The sequence below is a fragment of the Pelmatolapia mariae genome, linkage group LG16_19, assembly GCF_036321145.2.
Source record: "Pelmatolapia mariae isolate MD_Pm_ZW linkage group LG16_19, Pm_UMD_F_2, whole genome shotgun sequence".
NCBI classification, from domain to species: domain Eukaryota; kingdom Metazoa; phylum Chordata; class Actinopteri; order Cichliformes; family Cichlidae; genus Pelmatolapia; species Pelmatolapia mariae.
In genome coordinates, this window is record NC_086241.1 from 49,582,015 (window position 1) to 49,609,905 (window position 27,891).

The 27,891-nt window shown below is 39.6% G+C and overlaps 2 protein-coding genes across 2 annotated transcripts; both read left to right on the forward strand.

Moving 5' to 3' along the window:
* Nucleotides 1–179: 179 nt before the first annotated feature.
* LOC134645995 (C-type lectin domain family 4 member M-like) lies at nucleotides 180–4,591 on the forward strand. Its single transcript, XM_063499647.1, has 6 exons — nucleotides 180–306; nucleotides 621–728; nucleotides 2,935–3,195; nucleotides 3,296–3,456; nucleotides 3,537–3,790; nucleotides 4,180–4,591. Exons 1-6 carry the CDS (start codon nucleotides 210–212, stop codon nucleotides 4,328–4,330), a joined length of 1,032 nt encoding a protein of 343 aa, XP_063355717.1. The 5' UTR covers nucleotides 180–209; the 3' UTR covers nucleotides 4,331–4,591.
* Nucleotides 4,592–23,219: 18,628 nt separating this feature from the next.
* LOC134646251 (CD209 antigen-like protein D) lies at nucleotides 23,220–25,621 on the forward strand. The gene is made up of 6 exons (XM_063500077.1): nucleotides 23,220–23,290; nucleotides 23,713–23,808; nucleotides 24,083–24,349; nucleotides 24,440–24,606; nucleotides 25,085–25,221; nucleotides 25,328–25,621. The coding sequence occupies exons 1-6, from the start codon at nucleotides 23,224–23,226 to the stop codon at nucleotides 25,470–25,472; spliced, it is 879 nt and encodes a 292-aa protein (XP_063356147.1). The 5' UTR covers nucleotides 23,220–23,223; the 3' UTR covers nucleotides 25,473–25,621.
* Nucleotides 25,622–27,891: the final 2,270 nt, after the last annotated feature.

Sequence of the window (27,891 nt, forward strand, 5' to 3'; positions counted from 1 at the left end):
TTCTCTGCATGGGCTGCTGCCCCCGCGACCCGGCCCCTGATAAGCAGAAGTAAATGGATGGATGGATGGATGGACTTCCCTCTTTGTTTTTACAGACAGCAGATTTCACTGAACTGATTGTTGATGACCTCAGCAGTAGGCGTCACAATCTGTGACAGATTGGTGTTTAAATGCACTGACATATGACTGATTTAGACTGAACAGTGAGAATGGAGGAGACAAATGGTGGTTTTCAGACACTTGTCTATGAAGACGATTTGCACAAGGAAGAGTATCCTCCTTACCATCAGTCTAACAGGATACAAGGTATAATCATTCAAATTTTTATTCATTACACTCCCATAGTCAGGTTTCTGATTCTTTTGATTGAAGTAGGTTTTACAGAGTTAAGATATAATGGCAGGACATGATGATCTGAGACAACTACGTGTAAGGTTTACATGCGCTAACAGGATTTTTCTAATCATAAATAAAGAGTACAGAGAAGATGTTAAATAAACTACTAGTAAACAGTAATATTAAGTCCTAAAATGATCACATTTTACTCTTTTAAAGCTTCAACCAAGTTAAGTGTGTTACCTGCCTTTAAGTTGAAAATTGATAATGTTCTGCCTGTTTAGTGTCCATGTTCACTATGAGTCCTGGGAGACGCCACAGACTGGCTGCAGTGTGCCTGGCACTTCTTGCTGCTGTTCTTCTGATACTGAATATTGGCCTGGGGATCCACTGTAAGTCATTATGAGTTACATGAGTGCACAGAAATGTTTTCATTATTAAATCATTTCTTTTTTGCGATTTAGCAAATGGTTATCAAACTTTGCCAATAGTCCCAAAACAAGCAAACAAACAAACAAAAAAAACAAACCTCTAAACTGTAGAAAAAATAAAATTCTTTAGAAAAACTGAAAAAAGTCCTGATAATTTTCTGCCAGGAACACCTTCTGTTTTATTAGTACACAACAAAATTGGTTTTTATTCTTTTCCTTTTATTCTCGTCAATTCAGAAACTGTACTAAAATACGTCAGCATCCATCTCCTCATAAAATGACTAAACAGCAAATCGATGAACAAAGTAATTTACAGTCTTTGAAATTTGAGCTTTTTTATTTTCCTTGAAATGAGTTTGTCCTCATGTAAAGACATGGAAGTGACTTCAAAGTGTTGTCTTTAAACAGGATACCTGGCAAACATTAACAAGATTTAACAATATCCAGAATACATTTAAGCTAGAATCACTGCCTCGTGGTTCTTTGCATCAGCCAAATTGTTAAGTTGTGGTTTAAATTCTTGTTGGTCGAATGATGTATATAGTCAGTTATGGCCAAATACCAAATGGCATTTATGTCATCAATGAAGCCGAGACTACATTTATCCTAGATTAACACTGCAGGACCTCTACCTTGCAATATGAAGCGATTGAGATGAGTTTTTGACAGCTAAGCGGTGCTAAATGAAAATAAAATAAAATACAATAAAAATAAAAATAAAAAATAATAAAATAAAAACAAAAACAAAAGATAAAACTAATAAAACTGAACAGATCTAAAGATGTTCCCGTAATTTGGGTTTATTAGAATAAAACAGATCGATGACCACAACCCTCTCAGCACAAGGCTTACAGGACCTTTTTTTTTCCCCATATAATGAATGAATGAATAAAACAGAATAAAACATAAAATCACGAGTCTAGGGGAAGAGCAAGCATGAAGTGAGATGCTGTGTGTGTGTACACATGTGCTCACACATGTTGGTACCTCTCTCCCTGTAGCAAAGTCCTGAATAAAGTCTGATTGTTCAGTCAATCAAGATCCATATGAGCTGTAAAGAAAATAACCTCAGCTTTTTCTTGGATGTTCAAAGTTTTTCAGTTCATACAGGAACATCAGCAGTCTGGGTGAATGTATCGCTGTTTACTTCCCCCGTCTCATTGAGCCTGGTCAGGATGTGTTCAGAGGAAAAAAGAGGAATAGAAAGAATTTTTAAAAAGTTAGGGGTTTTTTGTTGCTCTTGTTTACTTTTAAGCCAAAAATAAAATAAATAAAGCTACAGGGTTTAATATTGAGAACATTGAGGTGGAAAATGACTTGAGCATTATATAATTAAAGTAACATACCATGAACATATCTTGAAAAAGTAAAATAAATCATAACATTAAACTCACCTTGTTTTTGTAGAGAAGTTGATCAGGCTTTTGCTTCATCCCCTGAGACCAGCTGCACTGAATCATCACCAGCTTTTGTCCTCATCTTTTTCGCTCAGTGAGGTCTTTCCTTTCCTTGGCCATTCCTCTGCCAGCTGCCTTTGCACTGGAAAACCAAAGTGTGTGATCACAGGTGAAGTAAGGGATATTTTTTCCAGTGCAGGGTTAAGAGTGCTCCATTTGGTGATAGCTGTTGAACAACATTTCTAAAGATGTTGAAAAAGGCAAACATTTCTGTTTACTATTAAGCAAAAGCTTGATATAGACATAACAATTTCTAAGGTTACAACAGTATCCTCATAAGACATATAAGAGCCTTGACACCAGCACTATGCTTGTATTATACTTTAATCAGGATATATTTAGAAATTAATCCCATAAGCTCAACAGTGTCACCAAAAGAAGCCACATACTTGAAATGACATACTCAGCATTACATAAATCACATTTTCAGTGAAGGCACAGTTACAGGGAAAATGTGTATGTTTGCAAAGTTAACTAAACATTTCCATGTGCTACAACATGGACATAATGATTAAATGTGCTGAGGTGAGTAATTTGCTGTCAGCCTGCTTATTGATTCATTGTACTGCTGCTACAATGATTTGTACAAATCTTGGAAATTTACAATAACGTTTATAAATAAAACTGATGATGTACAATGTTGTCAAACCAACTGATTTATAATATTGTTACTTAAGAATAAGAAAAGTAACAGTCTTCAACACTTGCAGATAACAAACTCACAGATTCTCACCTCACGCTCGATGATACCGAACGCATCAGCAAAGAGCTGGTCGTCCTCCAGGATACTTACAAGACTGCAGTGGAAACCATGAAGGAAGCCAGGAAGCAGCTGGACAGCGAAATGAGCCGTCAGACACAAACCAACTGGGAGCTTGAACACCAGACAAAACGAAGCAATGACTATAAAAGTCAGATGGAAAAAGTTACAAAGGAAATTGAAACCATAAAAACACGCTTATCAATGCTTAGTAAGACCTGTTTCATTATTTCTGTATATGATAAAATTGTAAAAGCATAATGATTTGTTTCATTATTTTCTATAATGGTGGCATTATGTTTTGGAAACAGGCGATGGCTGCAAACACTGTCCTGCAGGATGGATTTTAATGAACTCTGTATGTTACTACTTCCCCTTGAAATCAAATGAATTCAAAACATGGAAGGAATCCAGAGATTTCTGTCAGCTGCAGGGAGGAGATCTTATAATCATAGACAGCCAAGATGAAGAGGTTTGTTAGTATTTCTGTGCAGTGGTGTTCATGCAGATTTCTGAAAATTTATCTTTGGTTTTGTTTCTTTTTTTTGTTAGAACTCAACAGTCAATTACTTGATAAATCATCAAGCTGCCCCGAGACAAACTCGTGACCTGGTCTGGGAGACTACCTTTCCTCAACATGTGAGACCTTGGATGCCTCACAGAGACCCTGAGTTTCTGGATTGGCTAAGCAGAAGAATAGATCATCAAGATACGCCTCGTCGCCCAAAGGGCTTCTGGATTGGACTGAGAGACGTCCATGAGGAAGGGACTTGGAAATGGTGGGATGGAACATTACTTGCTGAAGGGTAAGAGTTTAGTGTCATCTAAAATGACTGCTTTCATTTCAAACATGAAAAACTATAAACATAAGCAACAAAAGTGTATGGTGCATTGAGTTGCTTCTAACAACACTACACAGCTTATTTTACCTGCTAGGATGAGTTAAGAGGAGTTATAAATTTATTTAATCCAATCCCTTTTGTTGCTATTAAAATTATCAGCTTGATATCATCTATACATACAGCAATGACATATATGCACATGTATACATACATACATACACATATGCATCTCTATATACACATACATATGTAATGCAAAATGCAGTGCACAAAGCAAAACAACAATCTGCATTACTACAGCTAACAGGGTGTACCCGACCTGTCTCAGCAGTGTAACTCGTCATTTGCTTCAGGTACTGGAACGATGGAGAACCAAATGATGAAAACAATGAGGACTGTGCAGCGTTGTATCCCAAAGCAAACTTCTACAAGAGCTGGAACGATCTTCCATGTGAGACCAAAATAAAATGGATTTGTGAAAAAGCAACAAAACCACTGAGCTAAAATTTCTGCAATAATGCATCACAATCTTACATAAACACATGTTGCTATCACACAAATCTCTGTAAGCATTTAAGAAACTTTTTTACATCAAATCTTACAGCTAACATGAAAAAGTATTATTCAACACATTTATATAAAGTAAACTGCTGTTTAAAACTGTTTTGCCCATGTGTGCACGCTGTATTTATCTACAGCAATGCTACAGTAAATTGTTCATTTAAAATATATAGAGACTTACAGTGTTTTACATTATTAACACAATATTATACCATATTGTCTGTTTATACCTAATCTGCTGATGAACACATAAATAAACACTTATGCCTGGTAACAATTAAAACTGCAGCTTTAATAACCTGTTTTTGTTTGGTATTTTTAGCTGTAGAAAATATTTTGGAAGGCTAATAACATATTTCTGGAATATTTGGATTATATAAGACTTCAAATCAACTGGGTTTCTGGATCATTTAGAAATGAGATAAAGTATGTTTATGGTGAGTATCAGAGGGGATAAAAAGTGAATTTTGTGGCTGCTTCCTGTTATTCATTTTAGGCCTGACAGAGTAGCTGCTGTCCATCACGTGTACAGCACACGATTTTATCAGTTTACTTCTTTAAAAGAGTTAGAATATGTTCCTCTAAAAATCATAACTTTTGAAAAAACTGTTGAAAAAACAATTTCTAAGACATCCGGTTCCTAAATGTCAGCAACAATCTAAATAAAGAGAGAGCACATCTGCAGAGGGAAAACAGTGTCTGAGAATATTTAGTGAATCGTATATTTCACATTCAAAAACTAATTTCTGAGTGTGCTAGGGCAGCATAATTGTGACAAAGGTGAGGGATGTATGAAATATTCTCTATACCAAAACAGATGACAATAATTTAATAGTTCAAAACAATCATTTTTGATTTAAACTTCTTCAGTTCCTTGAATGAAGTCTGCATTTCAGTCATTAACTGTCATCACATGGATGCTTTTTACCAAATTTTCAGCACCAGTAGTGGCTCGTTTGAACATTCTTTCTAGTTATGGTGCTAAGCTTTCCATCTCTAGGTAGGTCCACGACAAGTTTAGCAAAAGACACAGTGAGACATGAATGGGCAAATGAATGGTGGTAATGAGGAGACCACACCCACATGTACCATTCAATAATGTGCACAAATCATTGTGAAATTCTGCTTACTGAGCTTCAAGGTGCACTTTTGTGGCATTTATGTCTCTTTGGTTGAGATAAAAAAATTTAAAAAAAAAGCCAGAACATGGTTACGACTAAACAAATGAGTCACGGGATAAAAAGTGCAACAAAAGAGGAGTTTGATGATAGATGTGGCTAATGTGATCGTACTGCAGTTCAGATTTTCAGAATCTTAAATGAACTGGTTGGAAACATCTTGTATTCAACTGTAAACTTTTGAAATTAAAATAAAATTTTTCTATTCATAGCTCCTGTAGTGTTCAGTGATGAGTTGATGTTACTTTATAATTTCTTCTAGACAATTTAGGTTTATTATGGGGATGATCATGCTCGACACAAACATCCACTTGAAATAATTTCATTCGGCTATGAAAAAACTAATGTATGGACTGAAACTTCTCAAGCTGTCTCTCACATGTCATGTCATGTAACTCGGTCTTTAATTTGGAGATGGTACAAAAGAGCTCACTCCTAATAATGCTGCAACTTGTTTTTGAAATTGTCCTATGATAATATGAACTATGAACCAAGTGGCCGGCATAGTAATCTGAAACATCTGTGCCGAGTACGTCCTGGAAGTGGTCAAAATGGGAGAGGTCCCCTAGGGTGGTCAAGAATGACAGAGCTGAGATCCTGTGGGACTTCCAGATACAGATGGACCGAATGGCGATAGCTAACCAACTGGACATAGTAGTGGTAGACAAGCACAGCCATAGTGATACACGTAGAGATATCAAAAGACAGCAACATCAGGAAGAAGGAACACGAGAAGCTTGAGGAGTACCAAGAGCTCAGAGAAGAGCTTGAGCAGATGTGGAGGGTGAAGGTAACAGTGGTCCCAGTGTAATCGGAGTGCTAGATGCAGTGGTTCCCCAGCTCAGCGAGTGGCTCTAGCAGAATCTACAATATTATAATGGAAAGCCCACAGAGGACTGAACAAGGACTCAAACTGAAAGTGTTTTTTCAGTCATCTCCAACAACTGCAAAATATTTTGAGGTTATAAAATGGTGTGTCCTAAATCATTATGTTACTTATAAGCCTTATTTGATGAATTTTATTCTGCTGGTAGTCGTTGGAGTTCTTGGGATTAACTGTGTCTATGACGGTCCATGTGACAAAATGCAACTTCAGTTTCCCTTTTCTGTAGAATTTCACAATGTCCGATCACCAAAAAAATGAATGCTAAGCAACTATATTAGGGGACAAGGGGATTTTACATGTTGGAAATTTATTTTGAGCCTTTCATGGAAACATGCTAATGTGGTGATTTTTGATCAGAATTGGTGTTTGTTCCAAAGTTTAGTTTGATATTAGATATTTTACATTATAGACACACACACAGATGTGATGTGATGTGATCGAAAATGAAGGGGAGGCCAAGAAAGTACTAGAGCATGTGAACAAAAACCATGAACAATGAAAGGTGGATACCGAGCAGCTAAAGACCATCAGTGATTTAATATTACAATTCTTACAGCATTCATTCACACAGTCAGCATACTGATTGCATGATCACGTGAAATGTTCACTTTTTTTATTACTCTTAATTGTTTTACTGTGTTTATTTTTGCGTAGAAAACTTTTTGTCTGTAATTGTTGAGTTTGCATCTTAGTATCATGTTTACCTGAGTTATCAGACTGCTTCATGCACTCTAATAAATAAAACATTGGTTCAAATAAAAAAAACATGTTAACGTTTTCCACTAGAATTTTTGAGTTAAGCCAACTTCTGGCAGAATAACATTAATTCAAAGCAATATTTTTGAGTATGGTGAAGTAGCTTTTTTGGCCAAAATTACACACATTCGTAAGTAAAATTAACTTAATAATTTTCGACTAGAACACAAAAATTTAAGTTGATCCAACGTGAATTTTATGTATAGTGAAGTTACTTTTTGGCCACAAAAAAACACATTCTGAGTAACATGAACTTAATAATTGTCAACAAATACACAGGAATTTAAGTTGATCCAAGATTATATTTATGTATGGTGAAGTAACTTTTTGATCAAAATAAAACACATTTATAATTAAAATGAACTTAACTGTCGGCATAAATAGTATTTATGTTGGTCAAATATGATATTTTGGTTACAGTGTAGTAATTTTTTGGTCCTACAGGAGATTCTATAAGGGCATTTACCTGTTTCCCAGCAGGCTAAGTCGCTCCAAAATACAACCTTGATCATTTGGCTGTGTCTTATACCCATGACTACCGCGTGGGCAGGCTCATGCATGGTGGTGCCTGCCCACAAAGAAGTCAAGGTTCTAAGACCTTATAAACTTGTCGATCACTTTTTTCCCCAAACGAAGGTCAGCCTTAACATGCGCTGTTTGTGCTCTTGTGTCATGACCTTCAGAAAAAGAAATGGATGTTGTGTGCATTTGTTTGAATGCGGCAGATGTGATGCCAAATACCTGGACATCAGCTAAGGGACTCGTACCTGGTGCTCAGAAAGAATAGAAATTCAGACAGATGTATTCAAATGAGTTAGACCCATTTAATTACAATAACAAACATCACAATTCTTTAACGTGCGTGCGAAGTGCAAGATTTGTGGGCTTCAGTTTCCTAGAACACAAATTGCCCGCTGAAACTTAAGGAACTGTGTATTAAAATTGTAATACAACCTACTACTTGAATCCTCTTTTTTTTTTTTACATGTGACAGTGAATCAAAACAAAGGATGACAGGCTGCTATACATTAAATGCACTAATTTAAACATAAAATGAGCAAAGCTTCTTTCATACAACTTTGTCAGCACTCTTAAAAAGCATTCTTGATTCTCTTCTATATTTGACTTTTCACCCTCAAGATTAAGGCCAGCTAAAGAGGGCATTACACAAACTTTAAAACACACCAGTACCCTCAGAACACAGGTCATGGGAGAAATTAAACGCATTCCCTAAAAATGTGCAAATAACAGCATTTAAGACACGGCAAAACATTAACTCAGAACACTTAAGAATAGCGCTTTAAAATTTAGTAAAACACAATGAAGTAGTGCCAGAAATGCAGGAATAAGGTTTTTGTGAAACTCACTCACGAATGGTCTATCAAGTCTGCTCTAGAAAATACCAAACTTAAGATTCATTACTTTAGGGCTGGCTTTTTGTCCATCAAGCTCAAGGCATAGCTTTTGAAATACCTCAAAGGTAAATTTCAGCTGCTTGGGATAGGTAAGGTTCAGCGCGTAGATTACTCCCATCATCAAAGCACAGGATCTGGCAACATCAATCCTCTCCAGGATCTTGGATCCCTCAACGATGATGGTTGCAGGCCCATCACCAATGATAGCAATCTTCATGATTTGCATTGCAAGGTCTGCGTTGAGCTCCTCCTCATCCTTGTAGGAGAAATTAAATGTTACGATGTATAAGATACATAGCTCAAGCACTTCAGGATGACGTGCATAAGGGAATGAACTACTACAGGTAGGAAAATAAGCTAAAACAGGTTGTCTTTTGTGTTTTTTAGTGATTTTACTTTGTCATTCTGTAATTTTTAAAAGCTAGATTAAACCATAATCCAACGTTTAAAATAAAAAATGTCTTGTTTTTCACAGTTTTGTTTTTCCACTTTGAAAAGAAAATCTAATAAATCATTTTTAAGGGTAATTCCACTTCTAAGTGAAATTTTATCTATAGTCATATTGCCACAGTTAGAAAGTGAGAAACAAGCCTTTTGTAAACAGCACACTAATTCTCCTGATCCGGAAGCAATCCATTTGCTTTAGCATAGCATAAACAATGGAAGTGAATAGCAGGTGCTAGCATGTTGTGTGCAAAAGTGATTAAAATGACTCAGTAATGAAAACAAATATTTCTTGGGAGCTCAGTAATCATGTTCAAGGCAAATGAAAAGTGCAAAAGTAACACGGAAGATTTGCAGAAGCTGATTTAGACTTGAGACTACATTGCAGTTACGACAAACACCGCTGTAAACATCCACTGCATGGTGCATGGATATAACGCAACAGTTGAAAAAGCCTCCAGCTTCCATAAACAAACACACACAGCCACTACTATACAAGCATAGTAAGCTGCAGTAACAATGGATGGGTCTTTGATTTGTTGAAGAAATATTGCACAAATAGCATGTTGGTATATAGACACTGGTCGGCAGTGGCTTCAACTGCTGTGTTATAACCATGTGGAGGCTTACAGCAGTGCTTTGTCGTAATGTAGTCTAAATCGGCTCCTGAAAATCCTTCATGTCAATTCATACTTTTCATTTGCAGTCAGCATGATTGTTGAGCTCCCCAGGAATACTTGGTATCATTATTGAGTGATTTTAATCACTTTTGCACACAAAATGCTAGTACCTGCCATTCACTTCCATTGTTTATGCTCTGCTAAAGCTGCTGCCAGATCAGGAAAATGACTGCGCTGGCTGCAAAATTTTTTATCCTGTGTGTTTATGTTGCACCTTATCACGGAAACAGGTTTCTATTCAGCAAATTATGTTCAATGACAATGGCAATAAACATCTTCGGATTGTAATTCTGAAATGCTTTTTTCTCACTTATACATGGCAATAGACATATCTTCACTTGGGGTTGGAATGTCCCTTAACTCATTCAGTGCCAGCCACTCTCAGATTTCATACCCCCCTCAGTGCCAGACATATTTAGCTTTTTCACTGATTTTGAAGGCTCACAGAATATTTTGTTCTATGACTATGTGAATTCTGAAACCACCATGACAAAAATGAGTCTCTCTTCTTTCAGCAGCAAAAAAAAATGTTTCTACATCTGTTATTTAGAAATCTGCAGTAGAAAAGAGAAACTTTCATGACAAAACACCTGTTTCTGGATCAAAAGCGCTTTGTGTAAATAGGTTTTTCTAGCAGATCAGTGACTTTGATGTAAATATTTCGTGTTTCAATGATTCATGCAACATCTCAGATTATTTTGTGTATAAAAATAGTTGTTTATAGACAATTTCAACATTTGAAAAATATATAAGAAAAAAGCGACTGATTTATGATTCAGAGAGTCTGTGTGTGTGTGTTACTCCCGCATGTGCACAAGTGAGTGCGCGACTTAGTCTGTTCACCCCCCACCCGGCCATCGGTTCGTCTATCAACAATTTCTGTGTGTTTTATGCAGCAAATCGTTCATTATTCTGGTCCCTGCTGCCTTCAGAAGTTTCTAACAGGAGATACTGGTCAGATAAATCCGGTTCATGTTCACTGGAATCGCTAGAAAAACCATGACGTCAGGCTGCAGACACCTCAAGCTCGAAATGACGAGCTGGATCAAAAATCGCGCCACTCGTTCTCAGTAGAGCCGACTGTTACGCTGGTGGGATTTTATCCATGTAATCAACTCCACCACCTTCTCAATTCAATAAAAAGCTCAAGAGGTGTCTATGGCACTGAGCGTTCGGATTAATTTTGATGTCTAAAGACGTCTATGGCACTGAATAACTTAAATACTCAACCCTGAACAGAAAATCCAATGAACAAAACACAAAGACCCTACAGAGACATGCATTCAAAACTAAACAAAAAATTAAAAACCAACTCAAGTACTTACGCTGTATTGTTTGAAAAGATCCTCCTCCTTCTCTCCAAGATAGACTATGAGGCAGCGAATAGCAATTTCTCTGCGCTTTTCAACTGTGTTGTCCTGATTGATATAAAAAAATAGATGTGTTAAAAAAAAATCAGATGTAAGTAGCTTACTTCATATACTGAAAATGATATCCATAATATAGCATTTTTTAAATTAAATAATAAAAAAGTTCATTTGGAATAAGGTGGAAAAGGTGATCTGGCTATTCTCCTGAGTTTCTTATTGTTTGGGACCTGCTTACTCCGCACACAGTGAGGGGCATGGCTGTCTCACTCTGCGGAGATCTGACAAACGCTGCGCTTGTCACCTGGACATTCCTTCTTCATAAGTAAAAACACTAAAATAAAGATACATTTTGTTGTACTTGTGCTCTGAACTTGTATAATAACAATAAATATCCATTCATTCAATTACAATGTAACTGGCACAGATACAGTCTTCCTCCATGTTATGTATTGTTAACCTGCTTGCGTGTGTGAAACACTTTATGTAAATCATAGAGCTTTATTTAAAAATAATAAACAGTGTATATTGTACAGACGACATATTTTCTTCTTTTGCCCTGCCCTAGATGCAAGTGTAACCAAAATATGAACAATTTTGGAAAAAAATTGTGTTAGTATACAATGGACCTTGTTCAAAGCAGCCATATCAACATTTGACATGAAAAAAGTAAGGCAGATGCAAATAAAGGTCTATTCATAAAGTTATTCATTATACCTGCAGAAGCATGTCCTTAATCTGCCTCATTCTCAGACCTGCAGCTCCTCCTTTTGACAGGGTCAAGGCCATGAGTTTTGGGGTGCATTGGTCAAGCCTGGCCAGAAAGGTTGATTCAAGGCTGACTGTTGTTATCCTCTTAAATTCTTCACATATCTGCAGGGCACACCAGAATAAAATACAACAAGAGACATAAGTATAAATAATTCATAAATGAAAATCCAAATGTGCATTTGTAAACATTTAAATGTATTAGGTGTAAATATCTGCATTTCTAAATTTTTTATTTATCTGACTTCAATTTGTAATTTCATCAATCCACAACACAAAAACACTGGTTTAATAAACATTTTATCTCACCTGTACCTCGCTAAAAAGAGCAGGCCAGCGCTTCATGAAGTCACTGATGGCAGGGGCCTCTTTCACTATTTCCTCCCGACGAAGGCTGAACGTCTTGTCCATTTTCTGAGCTACCACTCTGGAGTTGTCCCTTTTCATCACTTCACTCAGTAGCTCGAGTCTCTCTTTTTCCAAACTTTCACTAGTTTCACCTTGAGCATGAGGGGGTAGGTAGTTCACCTCAGCCTTCTTTGGTTTTTTGACATTCTTTGCCGGGTATTGGTCACATGTCATTTTCCTCTTAAGTGAGTTTACTTCAACTTCAGGGCAGCCGAGACCTCTAAGCTTGCTTCTGAAATTGTTCATCTTGTACTTTAGACGCTGCGCCCACCCATAGCATCCATTGAAGGACCCTGGTTCTTTCAGGCAGGGATGCTTTAGAGTCAGGGCCTCTGCAACCTCACTTATCTGCAGACTGGATGGATAAGCAGTATACTTATAAATAGCTTCTGCTAGTTTTCTAAGGATGTCAGGAAGCAGTGGAATTAAATCTTTTGTAGGGAGAAGAGTCCCATCTTTTCGGAAGCGCTCGTTGGCTGACCGAATTTGGATCTCTGTGAGGTCAGAAAAGCTGGGAATCTGAAACTGAACAGGCCAGCGCTGGTAACGGTGCCCTGGACTATCTTCAGATGCGGAAAGAATCAGAGTGTCATTAGTTGACACAGATGAGGTGTCAACAGAGTCCTCCTCAGATGGATTATCACTCACGTTGGTCACATCACTTAAGGTCAAGGTTATTGTAGGCTCCTGGTCCTGGAGAAACACAATCTTGATTGTGTCCTTGTCCTTAAGGTCAGTTGTCGAAACAAGGGTAAAAAACTCATCACCAAAATCAGCATCTTTATAGTGAAGACAGAAGTCTCTTGTAATGGAAAAGGTATCACGGATGGCTGAATAAAGGTCATCCACCGTTTCTGGGATTCCAGATGGTAGTACAACTTTACGGACATCATGATCTGCAAGGATCACTCGAAGTTGAGACGGTTGTGACATTAGGTAACCTGTAGACCAAATTTTTGACATTTCTCTTTAATTCTTAGTAACAGCTAAATAGTGCATAATATAATAAAATTTGATCTCCATGTATGGAAACTAGGAGCCAATTAACTATATGCCATCTCTGAAAATAGTAGAAAGACTGAGATTTGGGTTTGTTTGTCATGTTTCAGCTGAAAATCTCCACACAAAGTATTGTAATCATTTATGGAACATAAATGCTGCACTTAAGGGTCATAATGGTTGTTCCGCCACAAATGTAAGAAATCAAGGGGACCATGTCTGATAACTCAGCTGCCTCTATGACTTTCACTGTACCAGTTTTCTCAAGCACATAGCTCCTCAGATGTTCAATTGACCAAGCAGTTACACCTTTCACTATGAATCCCACATTGCCTTTCAAAACCACAATCTGGATCAACTCCCCAAAATCTGGTAGACCACCAGTGGAACCATAAGCCAGGATCATTCCACTAGTGTACTTGGTGCCTCTGTAACACACACTTTTGGCTATCTGGACACATGTCTCACCAGGAAACTTAGCCTGCAGTGCTTCTTGGATATCCTCTCGCAGCACACTAACATCCATTGTAGACAGTGTTGTAGCCTGTAGTAATGGTCTGACAGCTCTGGAATCATGTTGGTTATAAGCAAGCAACAACTGATGCTTCATGGCCAGTGACAGCAGAATATTTCTAAAACTACGAGTATGTCTGACAACACGCTTGAAAAAGCTGTGCTTTGCCTCAAACCGCATTGTCCACAGTGACACCAGAGGACCATAAGCCCTGATAAGTTCTGGATAATGTTCTAGGAAATGGTGTTTTGGAATGAGGCGTTGCTCTGGAAAAACCATGAGAAACCTGTGTTTATGCTCAGATATCTTACTGTCCAGGAAGCAAATGGTCTCCTCTGTGTGCACTTGATTCACAACAAGCTCAACAATGTCTCGAAGCACAAGAAGCAATTCCCATGCTGGGTCAGCCTCAGGGATTTTTGATCCAACCATGAGTGGCAAGAGACGAAGCAAAGCCCAGTTCTCGTGGGCATTGCCCCCCACACTTTTCCGTTGGGCAAAGTTCACAGGAACAAGCTGTGGTGCATTGGTTTTGTCCGACCATTTATAGGGGAACTCTTTGATGCATTTGTTCAGCTCTTCAAGAGTGAAGTACTTGTTGTGAATGAATAGTCTTAGGCACAGCGCTATTTCTAGGGGCACTACACCTTCAAAGAGATCATGCAACACATCAGGTGGATATCCAGACAAAACATGAAAATATTTAAGTTTTGCCGTCAGTGCACACTGTCTCTTCACTCCATAAACATGCACCAAACTGTTATTTTCCTGTAAAGCCTGGACATGCAGTGTGTGTTGTTCCGCTGTTCTGGGTGGGAATGCCTTATTTCTCACTTCACCATCTTGAAATTGTGACTTTTCACCAAGACAAAACCTACAGACATATGAACTGGAAAAGCTCTCAACAAATCCCCCCATAGAATGGGCACCAAGGTTGTCTGCAATTATACTAAACACTGTGCCTTTGACTCTTCTGCCCAGTGATGGAACATACAGTCCTTCCTCCTCTAAGACCACAAGATCTTTGAGCAGTGGCTCTAACACAGCACTGTAACCAAATCTCTTTACATCCTCAGCCTTGCAAAGAATTGCTAAGAAGATTGAGTTTAGCTCAGATCTGAGCAATGAAGGGACATCAGCTAACACCCAATATACGGATGTGATTTTGTGTTTTTTCCTGGATGTACCGAGAGGATTGCAAATCTCAAAGTCATCCACATAGAGATTTAGCGCAATTGTAAGGTCATTTTTTGAGAACAACTCGTTGGTTTTGTAAAAGGTGCCGTCATGAAATGAGTTGTACACAGTTCTCTGCGCCTCTGCTTCACTTAAGATCAGGTCTAGTATATCTTTCCTGCTAAGAACCTGAAGTAAAGACTTTAGAATGGGAACATACTGGAAGCTACTCTCTCCAGTAAGAATATACTCAATTGGCTCCACGACAGAAAAGTGTTCATTAAAATACTTTCTTCTTTTGAAGGCAGAAGAGAGAGGACCACCATCACAAAGGGCAGCGCTAACAGGGTTAGCAACACATATGTTGTTCACCATTTCAGACACAATGGCTTCATCAACTTCACAGTTGTGTCTCTTCAAGCAGGACTGTAAAATGTCTTTCAAGATGGGAGCGGAAGCTGAATGACAAATAAAGTGCAACGACTCTACAAGCTCATCAATGCATTGGTTGGGAACATGAAATGAACTCTCTAATTTCAACATCAAATGAGCCAAGCTTCTTTCAATCAACTTTGGCAGTACATTCACATCATCATCTCTAAACTCCTCAATGTCAGATTGTTCACCCTCCTGATTAACTACATCGCTGCACTGATCTGTTTGTAAAGGCTTTTCAAACCTCTTTAAAACGTCTTCTTTAAACTCATCTAAAGAGTGGGGAGTGTGCTTGCGATGTTTATGTGACGCAAATGTTCCATAAATGTTAGTTTTGAAACTACAATTTTTGAAAACACAGGACACAGTTTCTTGCTTTTTCAAATGTTGACGAAGGTGTTCAAAATACTCTTTTTCAGTGGAAAATGTGCCCACATTACAGAACTGGCAACAGAAACTGAGTATTTCAGAGGTTCTCACTGTTGAGTGAGTTGAGTGTTTCCTTGATATGTGTGATTTTAGGCTACCCCATGACTTAAATGAACAAAAACAATCTAGGTAAGGACATGGCAGAGGCTGCACACTGGGGATATGGCGTAACCTATAATGTTTCATCAGCTCTTCCTTAGTGGAGGTTGCAAATTTACAGATTTTGCAAGGCCAATCCATACTTCATGATTCTGAATTACTCAATTCAAGCTTACTTGTTAAAGCTTACTTCAGAAGGTCCCTTGGTATTCGATACCAGGAGAAGATGATGGTTTGAGCCTTTGTCCTGGCAAGAAACACAGCAAAGTAACTGAATATTTCGGTGAGATTCCCACTTTCTTTAGAAGGCTGACCGCGTCTTAACTGGAACCCCTAGATCTGCAACGCCAGGACAGTGTATAACACCAGAAAGTCGTGCCTGCACAAAAATAAAAAAGATAGTATTTTCAACTTCACCTGTGAGTCTTCAATACAGTGAATAAGTTTCACCTGTCAAAGCTGTGTGAGCTAGAACCAAACATTCAAAACTACACAGACCTGAATACACTGGGTGCTGGAAAGCCTAACGTGGTTTTCCATAGATCAAATATACATAGAGGTGACATGGACTGGGCCAGTCTGTTGGAGCGTGTATCCCCACCGACCGCAATCTTGGAGGGGTCTCCACTCGCCCCCAGTGCATGTATTTCTACTGAGGAATGTGTTAAGTAAAAAAAATAAAAAAAATAAATAAATATATATATATATATATATATATATATATATATATATATATATATATATATATATATATATATATATAATATATATAGTTTTTTTTAATCAACAAAAGCAAACATAAGGTGTGGCATGACAGGACAGAATCATTTCTGACAGTAAATACGAAAAAAAACAAAAACAAACTTTTTTATACACAAGCTACAATGTCAATAATCCCACTTGATCTGTTTTCATTTCATTCTCCAAAACCAAATTGGAATCAATGCTGAGTCAACAGGTATGGTCATTTTTGTGCACCCTAGTGTTGCAAAAAACTGGCATACTACTGAAACCATATGTGGGATTATTGACCTTTCTTGCCTTATCTGTTTGGAAAAATATTTAAACATTTTCATTATTTACCATGGGTGAATACATTCCTCAATAGAAAAAATGCACTGGCGGCGAATGGGGACCCAACCAAGATGGCGGCCCGCTATTGACTTTTCTTACTTTCAAACTTTATCGAGGCATATCAATGTTACAGCCAGTGCCAATGCACGTCGCCTCTACGTCTCTACAAAACACGGAAAGTCCCCAAAAATTAGGGACAGCTAACTACCCTACCATATGCGGCACAGTGCACTTACGTCTGGTCTTTTACCTGTGAAAATAGGCCGAGCAGCCGGTGAAGAACTGCTCTTAGCGGTCAACAGACACACCGGACTAATGGCGACCGCACTTCCTGCGCAGAAGCCAAAGGGGTTGAACTTCACCCCGTAACGTTACGAAAATTTAGAAGCGTTTCTTAACCAATTCTTAACCAATTACTAACATAAAATGCTTCCCTTCAAAAAATAAATTTCACATTTCAAAAATAAACTCACAGTGAACACAACTTAGCTTGGCTAGCTACGTTAGCATAGTAGTTTGCGCCGGGGCTAACAACGTCCGCTATCTTTTAAAAATTATAAGACAATTACAGTGGTCTGCATTAGAGTAACGTCAGTGTTAAATTTTCCAAAAAGAGCCCAACAATTTATGCTATCGCGGAATTAGCTGCTGTGTGTATATTAAAACACACAAACGCGGGGGCAAGCTAAGATGTATGTTATGTATGTTACATCGTTGTTTTAAAGTAAACTAACAAAATCCAGAGCGACTGCAAATATGTGTAATTTCGCATAAAATTACTCACCGTTCGCGACGAACACAGCTCTTGATAAACCTTGAACACGTCCTGTTGAATATGTCCGCTTGAGTAGAAGAAGGGAACTGTGAGCTGTTTACACGTCAAGTTGTATTTTACATCGACAGAACTTAAAATTATATTGTTTTTGGATTAAAAGAAAATTTTAAATTCAGACAAATCACGATTATATATTGAGTTAAGAGGCATAATTTATGTGTCACCCGAACTCAATAAAATAAAATTTTTAATTAGGAAGTCTAATAGTATTTAAGAACTTGATTTTTCATTTCACAACAACATATATATGTAAGTAATGACTAAAGGTCCCATTAATTACTTTTTAGAGTGTGGCAGTAGATCTCAAATCGGTAGGCAGAATAGATTTTAAACCAAAAAATAGGACAGATTTTCTGGTTAAAAATTCCAGTACTTAGTTCTATTCAGATTACACTTCCTGCAGATATTTTTGTTTTTATTATACAACTTGAAATATTAGATTGTCTAATATCCCCTCGGCTTGCTGTTCTACTGGGAGACTTCAGTGCTCATGTGGGTAACGTCAGCGAGACCTGGAGGGGCGTGATTGGGAGGAACGGCCTCCCTGATCTGGACCTGAGCAGTGCTTTGTTATTGGACTTCTGTGCAAATCACAGTTTGGCCATAACAAACACCTTGTTCGAACATAAGAGTGTCCATAAGTGCACGTGGCACCAGTCCTGGAAACTCAGGTAAACAGAGGGGCTGAGCTGTCAACTGATCACCACCTGGTGGTGAGTTGGATAAGGTGGTGGGGGAGGACGCTGGACAGACCCGGTGCGCCTAAACATGTAGTGAGGGTGTGCTGGGAACGCCTAGCAGAGGCCCCAGTCCGTGAGATCTTCAACGCACACCTCCGGCAGAGCTTCAACAGCATTCCGAGGGAGACTGGGGACATTGAGTCTGAATGGACCATGTTCAGCATCTCCATTGCCAAAGCTGCTGCAATGAGCTGCAGCCGCAAGGTGGTTGGTGCCTGTCGTGGTGGTAACCCCCGAACCAAATGGTGGACACCAGAGGTGAAGGGAGCCACCAGGCTGAAGAAGGAGTCCTATCGGGCTTGGTTAGCCTGTGGGACTTCAGAGGCAGCTGACAGGTACCGACAGGCCAAGCGGAATGCGGCTCGGACAGTGGCTGAAGCAAAACTCGGTGTGGGAGGAGTTCGGAGAGGCCATGGAAAAAGACTTTCGGACTGCCTCGAAGAGATTCTGGCAAACCGTCAGGGGAAAGCGGTGCTCTACTTGTACTGTGTATAGTGCTGGCGGAGCGCTACTGACTTCGTCTGAGAAAATTGTCGGGCAGTGGAGGAATACTTCGAGGACCTCCTTAATCCCACTGACACGTCTTCCGAGGAGGAAGCAGAGTATGCAATTTCTGGGGGCGAGGTCACTGAGGCAGTCAAACAACTCCTTGGTGGCAGAGCCCCTGGTGTGGATGAGGTCTGCCCTGAGTTCCTGAAGGGTCTGGACGTTGTAGGGCTGTCCTGGTTGACACCCCTCTGCAATGTTGCGTGGAGATCAGGGGCAGTACCCCTGGACTGGCAGACCGGGGTGATGGTCCCCATTTTTAAGAAGGGGGACCGGAGGGTGTGTTCCAACTACAGGGGATCACACTCCTCAGCCTCCCTGAGTAAGTCTATGCCAGTGTGCTGGAGAGGAGAGTCCGTCCGTTAGTCGAACCTCAGATGCAGGGGGAAGAATGCAGTTTTCGTCCTGGTCGTGGAACACTGAACCAGCTCTTTATCCTCCTTATCCTCTTGAGGGCGCATGGGAGTTTGCTCAACCAGTCTACATGTGTTTTGTGGACTTGGAGAAGGCATTCGACCATGTCCCTCGGGGTGTCCTGTGGGAGGTGCCGCGGGAGTGTCTGGCCCATTGTTATGGGCCATTCGATCCCTATACAACCTTTGCAAGAGCTTGGTTCGCATAGCCGGCAATAAGTCAGACTCGTTCCCGGTGGGTGATGGGCTCTGCCAGGGCTGCCCTTTTATGGACAGGATTTCTAGGCGCAGCCAAGAGGCGGAGGGCTGTCACTTATGTGGCCTCAGAATCTCATCTCTGCTTTTCGCGGATGATGTGGTCCTGTTGGCTTCATCGGGTGATGGCTTCCAGCTCGCACTGGAAGGGTTGGCAGCCGAGTGTGAAGCAGTGGGAATGAGGATCAGCACCTCCAAATCTGAGGCCATGGTTCTCAGCGGAAAAAGGGCGTAGTGCTCACTCCTGGTCGGGGAAGAGTTCCTGCCCCAAGTGGAGGAGTTGAAGTATCTTGGGCTCTTGTTCACGAGTGATGGGAGAAGGGAGCCGAAGATCGACAGACGGATTGGTGCTGTGGCTGCAGTGATGCGGACGCTACAACGGTCCGTCGTGGTGAAGAGAGAGCTGAGCGTAAAAGCAAAGCTCTCAGTTTACCGGTCAATCTTCGTCCCTACCCTCACCTAGGGTCACGAGCTGTGGGTAGTGACCGATAGAGAGAGATCGTGGATACAAGCGCCGGAAATGGGCTTCCTCCGAAGGGTGGCTGGCCTCTCCCTTAGGCTACGTTCACACTGCAGGTCTTAATGCTCAATTCCGATTTTTTGATCAAATCCGATTTTTTGGTCTGCTTGTTCACACTACAAATAAAATGCGACAACAAACGTGCTCTAGTGTGAACGCTCAAAGCAGCCCGCATGCGCAAAAGAAGACGTCACACACAACGCGCTCTGTTTAGACCCAGAGCAAACAATATTGTTTGACTGATGGCCCTTAATATAAAGACTTCGGACTTTACATTTCCCAATTTTTGCTTTAAGTTATTTTGTTATTTACATAATAATGTAAATAACTTAATAATGATCCTTATTGCTGTTTTAGAGAGGAGCGGTGCTTCAAAGGATAGTTGCAGATTTCTGTCAAAATCTGCAGATTATACAGTGCAAATAAAATGTTCACGTTGTCTTCCCAACAGTTTCACTGACATCTACACTGGATGGCCAGGAAGCGTTCGCGATGTCTTCTCGGGCCCTTCTCCGGCGCTGCTAATTGGTGTCTGACTTGTGTCAGTGACGTAAAAGATTGATTTAATGCGACATGATCATTCAAACAGCAGTCGCTTTCTAAAACATCGGATATGTATCGGATTCAGTACCACATACGAAAGTAACCCAGATCGGATTTGAAAATATCGGATTTGTGCCATTCACACTGTCATACCATGATCGGATATGGGTCGCATAGGGTCAAAAAAATCGGATTTGATGCGCTTTCGCCTGCAGTGTGAACGTAGCCTTAGAGATAGGGTGAGAAGTTCAGCCATCCGGGAGGGGCTCAGAGTAGAGCCGCTGCTTCTCCACATCGAAAGGAGCCAGCTGAGGTTGTTCGGGCATCTGACAAGGATGCCTCCTGGGTGAGATTTTCCGGGCATGTTCCACCGGGAGGAGGCCCCGGGGCAGATCCAGGACACGCTGGAGAGATTATATCTCTCAGCTGGCCCGGGAACGCCTTGGTGTTCCCCCAGACAAGCTAGAGGAGGTGGCTGAGGAGAGGGAGGTCTGGGCTTCTCTGCTTAGGCTGCTGTCCCCCCGACCCGGCCCCGGATAAAGCGGAAGAAGATGGATGGACGGACGGAACTTGAAATATTTTCCTAATCCAACATGAAAGTTGAATGAAAATAACATTTACTTTATTTTTGTGTCTAAAAATTTCACACTGAACAATATTCTGCATGGGTTTTTTGTTTTTTTTGGGGGGGGGGGGTTAAATGGAGGGTTGCACCAGCAGAACTTTATTCCTGGATGCACTGAACATAGCCTACAGGTGAATACTAACATTTTGCTCACTACTGGGCCCATTAGACTCTTTTGGCTGCAGTAGCTACAACTATAAACACACTTTTCTTTTTCTCTCTCTCTGTAAACTTCGTGCCGCAGATGTTACTGTCACTCACTGGTGCACTCTAGTAATGTGTCATGCGCAAAAGCACCCGCCCCTTTACTGATGGGTGCCAAAAGTGCCCTTTTTGTTGTTTGAGAATTTTTTTTAAATTAAAAATCTTTTTTTTTTTAATGTGTGTGTGCGTGCGGAGTCCTGCCTGTGCCCCTCAACAATAATATTCAACTGTTAATCACAGTTTTGCTAACTAAAAAGATCTGGCTTGCATCAGTCACATGATGACAATTAACCAATGATCGCCCTTGATGGCAGAGCACACTGGTTATGAGTAGGGGTGGGTTTTGATTATCGATTTATTGATTAAAAATGATTCTAGCTTGGATAACGTGATATCGATTCATTAAAATCCTGATTCGATTTTTTAATATAAATTTATTTTGCTCAGGTTTAACCTCACAAAATTTCAACAACCACCAAACAGCTAAAACAGTAAATGAGAGCAGATACACGGATTCTGCACAAAGATTTTAAAACAAAGCGCGGACCCGCCGACACATCAGAATCAGTGAGATGTCGCCTTTCTCACCCGATGGCACGGACAAGGTCGGGGCTGAAAGCCGACAGCTCACTGATTCTGATGTTTCGGTGGGTCTGTGCTTTGTGTTTACGCCCTTTTTGTGCTAGATTCAGAAGCTGCAGGTTTGATCTCTCTCCAAACAATATTGACTGAACCAGCAGCAAAAGAAGATCCAAACTGTGCTTCACATAAACATCGTCATGAATTCCCTCTTACTTTTGCTGTTTTGCTTCCACCACGATAAAATCACACTTCATGCACAGCTTTCTCTCTCTCTCTCTGTCACAATACACTTCAAGAACAGTTTCCCGTCTAAAAAATAATAATAAGCACAACTGGAATATTTTGCTTCTATAACATTTTTCTGTCATCATTGTATTATAGATTAAGTGCAAGAGTTGTTAAGTGTGGATAATTAAACAATAGTTTATTGCAATAGCAGATTGTACCTTGTTCTCAGATGGACAGCAAGTGGAGAGTGATAGATGAGATGAGGAGATGAAGGAGGAAGAGAGGCAAAGAGTGATTCACAGGCAGAGCCTAGTTTATTTCTCAGGTTTTTTTTGCCTCATGGTTCCAAGCGCTGTCACCAATCTTTGCATTTTGTTATTATCCCATAACACTTGTTTAATCAGCATCTCTCCTATGGACCTTTTAATGTCTACAGTCTCAGATCAACACAGCCTGGCCCTCCTGCACTATCAGCAGCAGGAGCAGCATTGTACCCCATCAGGTAAAACATAGGCTACGTTTGCTTTGTCTTGTCACCACATCACAACAGTGATATAGTATGATGCAATGTTGTTATTCAGCCTGGTTCAATGTGCCCCTTTTTAACTTTGAGCACCCGCCCCTTTAAACTTCTCTGCACGGCACTGAAAGTCAGATATTTGAGGCTATAAAAGAGAAGTCAAACAGATCAGTGACATTACCATCAACGCTGCAGTCATGGATAATCCACAGAGAAGGACAAATGAGAACAATGACGCATCGTCCAATGATATATTTAAGCAAGGTACGAGTTTCTTCCACAGTGACTGGTTTAGCCATCAATTTTTCTCCTCTTTTCTTTCTATTTCATCTTTTTTTCCAGGTAGTTTCCTGAAGTCAGTGTTGCCTATATTAGTGGAAGAACATTAGTTGAAATCATTTTTAAATATTTGCTAAACCTGTGTGTTTTTGTAGGACGCTTGCATATGGAGTTGTATTTGTATGAGGTCAGATAAACCTAAATATAGCTACAGCAAATAAGATGTGTTTTCTAATGTAGCTGGTTTGTGGCTTGACCGCTAACTCATTGCAGCTATGAGGATATACAGTTCACTTGTTCAAGCATGCCTACAAAGCAGAAGAAGCTAAGAAGGAAAATGTAAGTCAATTGTGTTTTCTGCCAAACATTGAAACATTACAATATTTTTTTATGTTCATTTATTGCAGGTGGATCAACCTTTCCAAAGTACCCACCGATTATACTGCTCCTGGGATTGCTGAACGCTGTATTGTTGATAACGGCTGTTGTTATTGGAGTTAACTGTGAGTGTGAAAATTCACCAGAAGTTTCATTTCCCTCTTTTTTCTTTGGAATCTTACTGATAAACTGCTGAAAACACACTTTCACTATAAGATGTTAGAGTAATCATGTTAACACAAGCAGTAACACATCTACTAAATTGAAAATGTTCTGGTTTCTCAGTTTTAAAAAATCATTTTACGTCCTTCTGTTCAAAACAGCATACGGGTTATTTTCCAATATGGAGAAATGTTACTTTGCCTCCATTTAATAATATTTTGACACAAACATTTTCAGGTGCCAAAGTCAAAGAGGACTCCTTGCACATTTCCAACCCAGCTGTAACACAGCTCTTCAGTGAGCTCGACTATCTCCGAAGCAACCACAGCGATGTGATCGAAGCTGAAGAGGAGGCCAAGAAGGCGTTAGAGAGCGCGATCAACAACCACAAAGAAGTAAAGGTGAAAATTGAGGAGCTGAAGACCGTCAATGATGGTTATCAGAAACAGATGCAAGCACTGCAAATGGAGAAGGCAAACCTGAAGTCCAATGTATCAATTTTAGGTGAGACAGTTGTATCTGTGTTTAATATCCTTTAATTTTTTAATTCAGGATAAGGAATTTGAAATTACAGAAATCCTTTGTTTCTCTCAGAGGGATCTTGCGGCGTATGCCTCCCTGGTTGGGCTCTTTTCAACTCGTCCTGCTATTTCTTCTCCTACACCGAGTCCTCTACTGTCAAAAAGAACTGGCATGAGAGCAGAGAGGACTGTATTCGTCGTGGCTCTGACCTGGTTGTGATTGATAACCAGGAAGAGCAGGTGGGTTGAAAAACAAACAAGAAAGAATGACTGTAAAAAAAAAAAAAAAAAAAAATTCGGGGGGACAGAAAGTCTACAAACATGCTGGAGGCAACAGAGAGGGATTTACATGAATTTAAACTGTGCTAATTGTAAGGCTGGTTATAAAGTACAGTCTTTTATATCAAGCATGTTTATCTTCATTTAGATAATGTTATCCAAGAACCAGCTGTTCTTTCTGGGTCACCATTTAACAGAACAGAAATCCAAAACTCAAAACTACAAGCAGTCAACAAATAAAGAACAATATATGGCAAAAACCAAAAAAAAAATCAAGTAATTCAAATTAAAAAAAAAAAAAGCAAACAACAATCTCAACATGTTAACATCTGCTTACTGTTAATGATGGAAAAATTAAAATTTGTTATGTAATGTAGCCATAAACTGGTTCTGTAAAACATGTTTAAGGATTCTTTTTTCTTTTTTTGTTCTCACATAGAAATATGTGAGTAACATGGTCCAAAATATGAAAACCACTTTTACTATCTGGGAGAATGGATTCTGGATTGGAATCACTGACATGGAGAATGAGGGGACCTGGGCATGGATTAATAATGTCACAGAGGTAGAACAAAGGTGAGAACAGCACCATTAATCTCATTAAAACTTTTATGTTAAATAGATTAACTATGTTATATGCATAGTTGTTTGAAAATAATGATAAATGATGCAATTTTCTTAGGTACTGGATGGATGGAGAACCGAACAACGCTGGAAATGTGGGAGAACATTGTGGGGTGACAGTTCACTCCACCTTTAATCCCTGGAAGACCCGCTATGATGGAAAGTGTGACTTTCAGCAGCTGCACTGGATATGTGAAATGTAATCAAAAAAACGCTTTTCACTCCTGATATGATGCTCAAGCAGTCTGTAATAGAGATGAGTAAAACATTTTTAACCATAAATTATTTTAGCAGTTTTCTGCTAATTCTTCATATTTAGAATCTACAGCAGTGCAGTAACATTCAAATTACTTTAGAGGCCTGTAATAATTAACATTATTTTAGAAATAATAATCCATAGAGTAAATTCAAGATGACGAAAACCACCTATAAGAAGAAGTAACACATATACTGAAAGAATATTTTAAATTGATCTACTGTTCTTGCTGTGTTAATTGTTTGATAGGCGTGTTTTTGTGTCTTTGAATTGTGTGTTTTTGTCATGTTTTTTCAATAAAAAAATTTCTATAACCGAATATGATTTTGATAAGAAACTTGACAAGTAGCTCTGAATTCGTGGCAAAAGAAAAAAAAATCACTATAAATAAATCAATGTGACGCAATAAATCAATGTACACTCTTCATAGGTTTCCAATCCATAACAGGACTGACATAAAGAGGAACAACCCTCCACACTCATATTCACACCTACAGCCAATTTAGAATCAATAAAACCCAACATGCATGTGCTTAGACCTGCAGAACCAGAACCAGAACCAGAATACGCCTTTGGAACAGGGGTCGTAGGTTCGACTCCCGACCAGAGCGTCTGTATCCAGTAAGGGTCCTAGGATAGACCCCACCCCCCATGCTAACCACTGTCCTGGGTTTAAATACCTTTTACAGAAACAAAAGGCAGCACACAGCTGTTTTCACACCTTTGGTCTTGGCAATTAAAAGGTTAAGTTTGCACGGCCCCAAAGCTCATGCAAACCTAGGATGATGCTGTCACCTTTGCTCCTGTAAAAAAATCATACATACATACATCCACCTTTTTGTCACATCTTGTGTATTGCTGTCAAGTCAGTCAAGCCTTTGTCAGTCCAGTCAGTCCCCCATGTTTATTGCTGATAGCAGAACCTCTCGTGCTCCATTAAGTTTCTACTGCTAGCAATATGACGTCATTTCAAAAAAGAAAAAGAAGAATTTTAGGATGGATTACCTCGTTGAATCCTTTTACAGAGGCACTCACTATCTGATTGCATCCCAAGTAAGTGGCTTTCCAGAGCCGATTGTAATGTGGAGAAGCTCAGTTTGCGATCGTTTTGGGCAGAAATGTTGTGTAGCGCTTTCAGTTCCATTCATGCAGGCCTGCTTAAATGAGAGAGATTACCAAACAAAACTCTCAGTGCACTGTGAAAGTAAAAAATAAGAAGGCCTAGTTAAGTCATGTCTAAGAATGCTCTTCATCTTAGGAGGGTAAATCAAACCAAAACTAATTGGCAGGTTCACCTTGGTAACAGAAGAAAATGGATCAGCCAGATAAATCCCCAAAACTCATCCACCAGCCGCACATATCACACAACACTGCTGTTCTATTAGATAATGAGTTTCAGGAGTGTGCCATGGTAAAAAACCTCATGTAAGGAATCGAATCAATTCTAGAAATCAGTGATGATACCCAGCCCTAGTAGATGGTAGTTTGGATCATTGAGGTTGTCTGTTTACTATTGCAGTTGCGTTATAGAGAAAAGTTCTGAGCGATGAGTCAGTGAGTCGTCTCTTTGGGAGAGCAAGTGTGGCATTGAGGACGTTTCTCACAGTCCGAATTTGTCGTTCCCATACTCCACCTGCGGGACTAGCATGGGGTGTAATAAACACAAAATCACATTGTTTTTCAGATAGGAAGGTGTCAGTTTTCCTGTGTTTATTTCATTCAGTGCTGCACAGTTCATTTTTGGCATGTACAAAGTTAGTACCTTGATCACATTTTATTTGTCTGACAGAGCCTCTCAGAGCTATAAAGCACCTTAGTCCATTAATTAAAGCGTCCGTAGTCAGGTCTTCTAACATTTCTACATGTACTGCTCGTAAATAGAAACAAGTGAAAAGGAGAGCGTACCTTTTCTTTTCTTTTCTTGTTTGGTTAGGAACGGGCCGAAAACATCAATACCACAGTATGTGAAAGGCGGAGAGTGTTTGACTCTTTCTGTGGGGAGATCTTTCATTTTTTGACCTTCCGCAGCTCTCCTTAGTCTCTTAACACACACTGACGGACATAGTCTGATACCTTTTGGCTTAGCTTGGGAATCCAATAACCGCTGGACCGTATTTTGTTCATTCTGAAGCTCTTTCCTTCATGATTTAGAAACATGGGTGTGCCATGGGCTCCCCAGTTTCACCCATCGTGGCCAATTTGTACATGGAAGAAGTGGAAAAGAGGGCTTTGCTATCCTACCCTGGAACACCACCAAGCCATTGGTTCAGATATGTGGATGACACCTGGGTGAAAATCAAATCTCAGGACATACTACATGTCACGGATCACATTAACTCGGTGGACCGACACATCAAATTCACCAG